The sequence below is a fragment of the Rissa tridactyla genome, chromosome 4 (assembly GCF_028500815.1).
Source record: "Rissa tridactyla isolate bRisTri1 chromosome 4, bRisTri1.patW.cur.20221130, whole genome shotgun sequence".
NCBI lineage: Eukaryota > Metazoa > Chordata > Aves > Charadriiformes > Laridae > Rissa > Rissa tridactyla.
Window position 1 is genome coordinate 72579019 of NC_071469.1, and position 9834 is coordinate 72588852.

A 9834-nucleotide genomic window follows, 5' to 3' on the forward strand; every position below is an offset into this window, starting at 1 on the left:
CTTCCCCCCCCCCTTTTTTTTTTTTAATACAAGAGCTGTGTATTTAAAAAATATACAATTTTTATTTTTAATTTCTACAGCATAACCCTGCGGGATATTTTTTTTTTCCAACAAACAGTGCAGGACCCAAACCTCCAAACTCCTGTGCTGCCTTCGGAGTGGGGATCAGGCTGTGGGGCCTCTGCCATCATTGTTGCCCCTACTACAGTGGCACCGGGTCACCTCTTGTCCCCGCTTGCCGGGCCAGGGTGTTTGGAAGGGATGGAGAGGTGGGAGGGGGACGCCGGCTCACGCACAGGCGTCCCTGAACGGGTGTTTTTTTCCCCCCTTAGCACTGAGGGTGCTGGCCTCGAGCAGGTCATGTCCCCAGCATCTCTGCAGCCAGGGTCTCTGCAGCCCGGCCAAGCCACTCAGCAGTCCCTTTAGGGACAGGGGTCCTGGTGTGTCGTGTCGTGTCCCCCCCACCCCCCCCGCCTTCCCCAACTGCTCTTCCCAGGCAGCTCGAAATTATTTTTGCTGAACCGGTGAAGAAACGAAGGACGGGCTGGGCTCAGGAGTCCACCTCCCTGTCCATGAGTATCCAGCACGCCCCCTTCACCATCGCCTTGGAGATCCTGCGAAACCAGACCAGGGTGAGAAGGGGACCCGGTTGGGGACACGCTGTCACACGGCAGGGCAGCCCGGTGACGAGGGGTAAGGCAGTTTGGGGATCCGCTGCAGGGATGCAAGCAGCGATGCCCGCATCCCATGTGGCCAGCCATGGAGGTGGGGGGTGGGGTGGGGTGGGGGGACGGGACAAGGACCAGCCACACAAAGCTATGGCTGCACTGACCTGACGGATCTTATCCGCTCGCAGAGCTCGGGGCTCGGCGCCTCGTATCTGTACTGGACCCGCTTCGTCTTCACGTACTGCGGAAGCAAAAGGGAGGGGGAGGCTGGTCTGCCCCAGCCGCAAAGCCCAAAGCATGGCCCCGCCACATGGGCCCGAGACGCCCAGGAAACCTCTGGGGTCTCTCCCTCAATTGCTTCCTGCTCTTCCCATCTTATTTTACCCGGAGAGCTGGAAGATGGAACGTTCCAGCGAGTTCCCACCCAACAAGGTCATGGGCTCAACCACGTCTTCAACCTGGTGCCCAAGATCCTCCTTCGGGAGGGTTGGGGCCACCATCTACATTTATCCATGTTCAACTGGCCATCCCCACCAGCCAGGTGAGGAAAGGCCTTGGGGAGGGACACCAGTGGTGGGGGAGACGCAGAGAACCTCCCTGGGTACCACCCCCCGAGGGGACCACCCCCACAAGGGACCCCACCAGCTGCTTCATCTTTACCGGCTGCAGAGCTCTGTGCTGCTCCGGCCTGGAGATGGGGCCGCTCGTCGGGGATGCTTGCTCTTCCTCCTCCTCCTCCTCCGAGAGCTCCTTTCTATGCTGCAGCCCCGTCTCCTTTCTGCTCTTCTTCGCGCGCTGCGTTCTCGCGAGCTCCAGCCTCCCGCCCGTGTCTCTCCCCCTGCCCCACAGGGCATTTTGGGGATGCTGCTGCCCACCGAGGGCCGGCAGCGCCTGGCCATCTCCTGCCAGCAGCTTCCTCTTGGCACGCACAGCGCCTCCTCTCCGGCTCCTGTCACGAGCCGGATCATGCTTCAATGTATCTGGAGGGAAAGCCGTGCCGCTGGAGTCCGCCTGCTCCCTGTGCGGCACCCCTTCGGGCAGGGGCTGCAAGCGGCTGCTGGGTGTGATGGAAAAAGCAGGAGAAGGAGATGGCAGGGGGGCCTGAGAGCACCCCGATACCTCCGGGCTTGGAGCAGCACAGGGAGCGTGGCAGGCTGCCTCTGCAGCTGGTGGTGCCCGGGTGGCGTCGGTCTCCACCGGACTGATGTTGCCGTAGGAGCAGAGCAGGGAGGGAGAGGAGGTCTGCACCGGCTCTCCCTGCGGCAAGCCCTCGGCAGAGTCCTGGCTACACTGTTCCAGCAAGTCCGGGGTGTTGCTGTCAGCAGCCACATCTTGCTGGGTCTTTGGCGGAACGTCTTGTTGAGAGGTCTTCTCTGGTAAGAGGAAACACACGGTCGGCGTGGGCAGGGAGGGGGCTGGTGGTGGGACCTGCCCCGGCACATTGGGTTGGGCAGGACAGCGTCAGAGCTGGAAAGATGCGGGCACGGGGCAATGGGGAACGCCACAGCACTACTTCTCGGCTGGGGGAAAGCAAGCCAGCACCCAGAGGAGCTACACTGTCACCCAGTGAGAGGAGGGGGGGGATTGTCTCCTGCCGGTGAGGTAGGCTGGGGCACCCATGGGCACGGGGACTCACCATCTGAAGAGTTCAGGGTCAAAGATATCGGGGGAAGCCTGTTCCAGGGGTTGTCCAGGGATCCCTCCGAGCTCTCCGACAAGGCTGTTGACTCGGCAGCTGCAAAGATCAAGTTGGGGGGTGGGGGGGCGTTTGATTTTGGCGAAGTGGCTGCCCGCTTCCAACCCTGCGGCGGTCACAAAGGCTGCACGGGGTCTTGGACAGGCACAGCACTCGATGGGAGCTCCAAGAGCCCTCTCCAACCAAAACTGGGGTGTACTCCAGCCAGACCCCTTCCACGACCTCAGCCAGCCCCTGTGGCAGGCAGCGGAGAGGCAGATGCTGCCCAGAGAGCAGGCAGCTGGGAGGAAGACCTTCTCCGACACCCTGCACTGTCCAGGACAGCAGCTCCCTTCATCCTCTCCGCTACATGGAGCTCCTGCAGGTACTTCTGCAGCAAAGCTTGGTGACACAAGCCCAGCAGGGTGACTCGGGCTGCGTGATGGCACCGAAGGGACAAAATCATTCCCAGCACAAAAAAACCAAAGCCGCTCAACTTCAGGAGGCTGCCGGTATGGGACCATTCCCTGCCTGCTTAAGGCAGGGCTGTGAGTCCTGGTCTCCCAAAGACCTGGCCATGCCGGTACCTCCTCTGCTCGATCCAAGGAGAAGATAGGCTGAGCCAACTTCAGAGGAAAACTACTACGAGGCTGGATGGGATCTGAGGTCCCACTACTCACAGCTGGCTTGGGATATGACACCTGGGTCACCCGGCACCGTCGTCTCGTCGCCGCTCTTCCTGGGAATTGCTTCGCACGTGTCTGCAACGAAAGGGGCACCGCTGAGCCCATCCCAGCACAGTCCGCAGCCAGAGCAGAAGAAATCTTCTCCCCGTCCCAGGGAAACCCCTATTTCGCACGCTTGGACGCCGAACTGCCCACCCCGCAGACGAAGCCGCCGCACTGACCCGCCTTGGAAGCATCGCAAGCCACCGCCTCCTCCTCAGGAGGGATCACCAGGATGTTGGCTGGGACCATGAAGACGTCCTCACCCTGCTGAAATGAGACATTATGACGTGGTTTTCCACTGGGCAGTCCCACCTGAGAGGCGGGAGCCCACCCATAATCTGGCAGCGGAATGCCAAACCTCCAGACTCTGCCCACCACCCTCCTCCTTCCTTCTCCCAGCCCGGCACAGCAGGGTCCCCACCGTCAGCTGTCACAGCAGCCAGACTGACCTCCTTCTTGCGCTCTGCCTCCCACTGGGTGACGGGAACCTCGTCCCTCACCGCTGCTGGGGTCTCCTTGGACATCTGTAAATCCAAGCATTCCTCAGCATTTGTCTTCAAAACCTCCAGCTGGTCCTGGCCCATGGCATCAATCAGCTGAGAGATGGATGGCTCTGGAGCAAGAACAGGCGAACGTCAGTGGAGAAGACACCTTAATTCAGACGAGCCTCACTTGCGAACGCTTTTACTCTGCTGCGTGATTGTCACGTGCACTGAAACCCGTGGAAATACACAAAATTCTGCATTTCCTCTGCTTCTAGAAACTATCTTTCCTTTCTCCACACGGGTCCTGGAGCAGCAGCGTGAGCACGGGTGCGCGATGGCCCAACGCTGCTGTAGCTGTCAGCACCACCTTGTCCTGCTTTGGGCTTAGCAAAGTCGCCTCCTGAGATGTGGTTGGGTTTGTGCTACCTCTGCCTAACACAGCCCAAGCTGAGGAGAGCCAGGAGCCCCACCAGGCAGCCCCCCCCCAAGCCCTTTACCTGAGCTGGGAGCGTTCTTCAGCGCCAGACTCCTCCTGAAACGACCAAGGAGAAGACAACGCCAGGTTAGGGCTAGGGCACGCGCAGGCCAGCAGCCCTCTGCAGAGCGAGCACCCCAGCTTGGGAAGAAGCAGCTCGTGGTAGTCGTGGATTCCCCACTGGTTGCTGGATCTGGCCACCCACCTCCACTCAGTATCCCAGGAATGCCCACCAGGGAAACCTGTTCCTGGAGATGGACCGATGGGAGACCCCTGAGGACCTCTGGAGCTGGGGCTCCAAGCGTGGAGTGAAGAATGAGCTGTGCAGGGCTCACCCTGCCCACGGCTGGAAGAAGCAAGTTCCCCGCCGGTGTTTCCTCCCAGCTCAGAGGGAGAGGCTGGGTCGGAGAGCCCTCTGTGTCACCAAGAGCTCATTTCGTGTGGTCTGCTCAGCTCCGTCACGTCCCGCAGGGAGTCCCCCGGGTTAACCAGGAGCCTGCCATGAGGTGTGCCTGCCCTCGCCAGCCTGCTCTAGCCCCGCTCAGAACCCCGCGTGTTCTCGTTGCGGTGTCTGGATACATTCCCCAGCCACGGCCAGCCCCTACTTACAGCCAGAGCTCCTTGATCTTCTGCAGCACAGAGGGCTCCTGGTTCCTGCAGCAAGAGAGGAGCCGGTTACCGATTCCCTCCGCATTCCCGCCTCCTTCCTTCGCAGCTTGCGATGGAGACAATTCCTCTTTCGAAGAGCAAAAAGTCCCCAACGCGACCAGCTCGCACCAGGACTCCCAGGGTCAGTGCCGCTCCGGGGAGATGAGGAAGCCTCCCCCCAAGAGCCGAGCCCCAGCCTGCCCTGTGGGACGTACCCGTCGGATGACTCCAACCTCTGCCTCTCCATGGGCAGCACAATGAACCGCTGGACCGTGAGGTAAAACTCGCAGTCCTCCTGTGGGGAAAACGGAGCCCATAAGGCACCTCTGCTGTCCCACCTCCGCTCCCACCTCCCCTGGGGCCAGCGAGGACCCACGCACCCACCCCAGCCCTGCCACCAACCCTCCAACCACGGTGAGGGCCCACCCACAAAGGACAACTTCCTTCCACTGGGGGAGTTTGTACCATCGAACCCCATCAGCCGATGGCTCTTCAAGAGCCACAGGGCCAGGCTGGGCCAGCCCAAGGCCACAGGGACACTCCTGAAGAGGGGACAGCAGGCAGCTCTGCCACCAGTGGTCCACGCGGGTCTCCTGCGGCTGCATGGCAGCAGGAGATAAGTCAGGTGGCCCCGAGGGAGATGCACTACATCTCCATGGAGGGCTTATGTCATTCCCTGCCCCGGCACCCAGGCCAAGCCATTGTCACTGTAACAGACCCTCCGAGGAGATGGAGGTAAAGAGGAGAGGAGAAAGGCCACCCCTCCTCTGCCTCCGGCTCCTGGGAGCAGCGAGCTCAAAGCAGGGAAGCATGCAGGAAGCACGGCAAGGTCAAGGAACGAGTTGCGTCTGCTCACCAGAGCACTTACCAGCCTGGCCTCCTCCCGGAAACACACCGTGTACTTCTGCAGGACGATAATTCTGCAAATAAGGCTGGAAAGCCTGAGCTGCGTGTGGGCGCTGGAAAAAGAGCAGAGCGGGGACGTCTTGGACAGGTGAAGAACAGGGCTGGACCACCCAGACACAGAGTGGGGCTCCCCCAACCGCTACGTCAACCCCCTGGGGGCCTGCTGGCACGCGTCTCAGCAGGAGCATCAGGGACCGAGGGCTCCTGTAACTTATTCCTGCTGCTTATCCTTGGCTCTGCTACCAGCACTCCACCAGTCTGGGGGTGTCCAAACAGGGAAACTGAGGAAAGCACTGAAGGAGCTGCCCAGGCTACCATGGTTAATGCTCTGGTTCCTTTCACAAAGCCCAGGGGCTCTTTAAGTCCTTTCTAATCACATCTACATGGCATCGCAGGTTCTGCCATGGACTCCTAGCCAGCCGAGACCAGAGCAATGGCATTCCAGCTTTCTTCTCTTAGTTCTTTCACGCAGAATTCCCACCCTGCGATTGCTTAAGCTTAACGCAACCTGAAACAAGACCAGGCAGGAGCCCCACTAGCAGCTGTGGAGAACCGCTGTCCCAGCCACAGCCGAGTCCTGGTGGAACCCACTTTTCCTCCGCCTGCAGAGCTTCGGGCGTAATGACCACGCGGATGTAGTAGGACCCATCTGAGACCTGTAGGACGGCATCTTGGGGGACCTCAGGTTGGGCTGGAGCACTTGAGTCACTCAAAACCTATCAAGAGATGGGGGAGAGGGAGAAGAAGAAATCTCACTTTACAGACTTCCCCACAAACAAGGACCAGGCACCAGGCCTTCTTAGAAGAGAAGGTCACCATTCACTGTGAAGCCAGATGGTAACGCTTACCCCATGGCCAAGGGGTCTGGTACGTGCTCATGCCTCCTGGCTGGACCAAGCAGGCTCCACACCAAGAGAGAATAAGGGACACACCACATTGTGGGAGAAAGCAATCGAAGGCAAGGCAGGAGAGGAGCCACAACCAAGCATTTTTTCACCCAAACCAGCAGCAGGAATCCAGGCGAAAGGGGTCTGGGCAGGCCTGGGACATGCACTCCTCTGCAAAGCAGAGGGAGATGGAGAGCAGCAGTGACCAGCAGGACCGCTACAGCCCTTGTTCTGAATGAAGTTCCTGGTGTAGCAACCCTGAGCTTCTACTAAGCCATGTCCACGTTGGGTCGAAACAACCCCCGAGGGAAGCACTAAAGCTGCTCCTCCCAGTCTCACACCTGCCTGCTCCCTGGGCTTCTCCCGTTACACGCCTACGGTTCGGTCACACACATCATGTACGTCCTTCACCTGACTGGTGACGTTGGGACACGAGAGCAGAAGAGGGGACGTGAAATCGCACGTCCCACTGCGCACAAATACCACCTGCATCTGCCAAGGGCTGCACCCATGTCCTTGAACAGGTGTCCACCGTGCTAAAGGGACCGGCTGTCGTCAGCTGGCACCTTCTGACAAGAAGAGCTGCCCTTCCCACTGCACAAAACTCCCCACACAAGCCAACAAGGCTTGCTGCTGGGTTCAAGGATGCCCATGCCGCCAGGATTCTGCTCCTGTAGGTATCCCAGTTCAGCCACCCGGCAGTCTCCACTGGCTGCGTCCCCTCACCCCAGTGGGAGAAGCCCAGCGCGCAGGTGGCCAGTCCCACCGTGTGCTCACTCACTATGGGCAGCTCTTCATTCCCAACGGAGGCAGAGAGGCTTAGCGCATGCCGCAGGAGAGCACCGGTACCAGAAGAAGGCAGGGCTGCTCACGGAGACTGGGTAAAAAAAATAGTATTTTAAAAAAAAAAAAAAAGAGGAGGTAGGTTTGGAAAGAGCTAGAGAAGGAGGAAGGCAGAGCTGGAGCCTAGAGCAAGCTGGAGAAACCCTCCCAACCTTCACTAAGGAGGACTGGGGTGGGTTGTAGGTTGGAGACGGGTCACACTGAGCCACCTCTCCCCATTAATCTCTCAAGCCCTAGAGGGGATCCACTCATTCACTGCTGGGTCTTCATCAGCCCAGGCGCAACAGAGCTCCTGCCTGGCAGCGGGGACTGAGACAAGAAGTAGGGAACCAGTGATTTCACCACCTCCACATCTTGAGACAGGATGGGGAACAGGACCACAGGGTCTTCTCTCGCCCGCTGTCGCTTTTTTTTTCTCCCCATCTCATCTCTCCTTCCATTTAAATCACAACATCCATCATCTTCCTTCCTCCTGTTAGGAAGGAAATACCCGCTTTGCCTCAACCATCTCCCTCCACAAAAGACGTTAGGAGATCGCTAACGATGCCCATGGTGGGACGCTGCTACAAGCACCCCAAGGCTGTGAGCGAACAGCAAACCGGAGCACTGGAGCTGGGTCTCACCAGCATCCAGGTCATGACCACAACCCATCGCCGAGTAGGAACCGCTTGCCCTGCCCGTGCAGGTCTCACGCCTGCTTGGGCACCCGGTGGTCTCACAGCACCTTCAGCCAGTCCCTCCAAGTCCACAGCTAATGACCAGCAGCACTGACCCCGCTCCGTTGTTTTCCTCCTGCTCCCTTCCCGCTGCCCATCAGGCCTCAAACAGGCAAGAGTCCCCTGACTAAAGCTCCCTCCTGCCACGCAGGATAGATCAAACATGAAAGACGTCACCAGCGCTGCAAAAAAAGCTCTCCAGGAACTAGGCGGGGGCAGGTTTTGCACCTCAGGGCCCCATGCCCTGAATCCCGACAACAGAGGCTCTCCCAGAGGAGCCAGCATCCATAGGAGGACGAGCTTGTGGTCCCACCAAGGCTCACCACTGGCCAGGACAGGGCTCCAGGCACCTCAGCAGATGCTGCTTCTGCCTCATGCTACCCACTGCCAGCACCACCCATCAAACAACACGGTACAAGGAAGGACACAACGCAGCGAGGAGGAGGATGAAGGCCTGCCCGTGCGAGGCTAGGAGAGAAGATGGCTTTGGAGACCGCAAACCCTTTGGACGAGAGCAGGGCACGCCTACCGGGGGTGCAAAAGTCAGCCACGGCCACCAGAAACAGGCGAAACAAAGTTCCTGCACCTCAAAAAAAAAAAAAAAAAAAAAAAAAAAAAGGGGGGAGGGAACTTTGAGGAAGAAGGGCTGCCCACCCACAGCCACTGAATTGGGAACCGCCGAACGCTTCCAGGAATTTGGATTTCAAATGCTGTCGGAGTACTTTAGGACAACCCCCCTCCGTACCTACCCGCAGGACCTGCCCGGCCAGGAGATTCTCACTGGCATCCAGCTGCTCATAATTCACCAAGAGGTTGGCGATCCAAGGCTGTAGGATGTAGAGTTTCGGAGAAGACATGTTCTCGGGCTCATATGCAAACCTATGGGAGAAGAGACGAGGCACCAAACCGTAAGAGTGGGATGCAGCAAAGCTCCAACACCCCAGGAACGGTTTTATACCCCAAACGCAGCCCCAAGCCCAGGGAATGGCTCAAAGCCAGCCCCAATCTGCCTGCTTCTCCGCAGGGACGCCCATCCCAAGGGAACCCTGCCAAGGAAGATGCGCTGCTGGGGCCAGGCAGCTCCTGCAGCATCCCCGTTGCGCCGCGACCATCGGCGGGCTCCGGAGCTGCGTGCGGGGTGGGACAAGGCCTTTTCCAAGTCTCCCACCCGGGTCAGGACATTTTTTTCCATCTCTTCCCATATTGTTTATTATCCCCCACTAATTATTTTCTTACGTCCGGGACTTAACCATCACTCTCTTAACTGCCAAAGGGGGAAGGGGTCTCTCTTTGCTGCATAAGGGCTGTGCAGTGGGGCTGGGGACGGGCAGGGGTTTTTGGGGACGGGCGGTGCTGCCGCCCCGGTCCCCCCGCCTCACCTGGGTCCTAGCGCCTGCCGCTGCCCCGCCGCGCCCGCCGTCTGCTCCTGCCGGCCCCGCTGCTCCCCGACGTTCGCCCCGCCGGGAGAAGCGCTCGCCACAGCCGCCATGGGCCGGGGCAGCCAAGCGAGACGGGGTCGCGACCCAGGAAGAGGAAACTGGGTCGGGCTCCCCAGGATCCGGGGCGGAGCGGCCCGGAAAGCCCGCCCCGGCCCGGCTGTATCGGTAAACCCGTCTCTGTCCCCGTCCTCATCCGAGTCCCCGTCCACATCTCCAGCTCCATCTGCATCCTCACCCCTAGCCCCAGCTCCGTCCCCATTTTCATCCCCAGCCCTGTCCCCGTTTGCATCCCGAGCCCCGACTCCCTTCCCATCTGCATCCCCTTTCCCATCCCCAGCCCGCACCAAGCTCTCCGCTCTCCTCC

The 9834-nt window shown here is 59.7% G+C and overlaps 1 protein-coding gene across 5 annotated transcripts; it reads right to left on the reverse strand.

Moving 5' to 3' along the window:
- Window positions 1-42: 42 nt before the first annotated feature.
- ACD (ACD shelterin complex subunit and telomerase recruitment factor) lies at window positions 43-9546 on the reverse strand. 5 transcript variants are annotated; one of them, XM_054201179.1, is made up of 14 exons: window positions 9411-9546; window positions 8781-8910; window positions 6177-6301; window positions 5548-5638; window positions 4895-4974; window positions 4641-4685; window positions 4054-4088; window positions 3521-3684; window positions 3251-3338; window positions 3024-3104; window positions 2305-2403; window positions 1329-2041; window positions 833-909; window positions 43-614 (listed from the first exon to the last, which is right to left on the reverse strand). In XM_054201179.1, the coding sequence occupies exons 1-14, from the start codon at window positions 9518-9520 to the stop codon at window positions 551-553; spliced, it is 1902 nt and encodes a 633-aa protein (XP_054057154.1). In that variant the 5' UTR covers window positions 9521-9546; the 3' UTR covers window positions 43-550. The 5 variants fall into 5 exon arrangements, 2 of the variants coding, with proteins under 2 accessions (XP_054057154.1, XP_054057155.1); XR_008466387.1 differs by having other exon boundaries at window positions 543-614; window positions 833-2041; window positions 3251-3335; XR_008466386.1 differs by having other exon boundaries at window positions 543-614; window positions 833-2041.
- Between the last annotated feature and the right edge of the window lie 288 nt (window positions 9547-9834).

What these genes read in the sequence shown, in the direction of transcription:
- ACD (XM_054201179.1), bottom strand. Translation starts at nt 9,520, where the DNA reads ATGGCGGCTGTGGCGAGCGCTTCTCCCGGCGGGGCGAACGTCGGGGAG. An exon ending in GCTCTGCAGGCGGAGGAAAA is followed by an intron (nt 5,639 to 6,176) that starts GTGGGTTCCACC and finishes CTCTTTTTCCAG; the next exon opens with CGCCCACACGCAGCTCAGGC. An exon ending in TCCGGGAGGAGGCCAGGCTG is followed by an intron (nt 4,975 to 5,547) that starts GTAAGTGCTCTG and finishes TTTTCCCCACAG; the next exon opens with GAGGACTGCGAGTTTTACCT.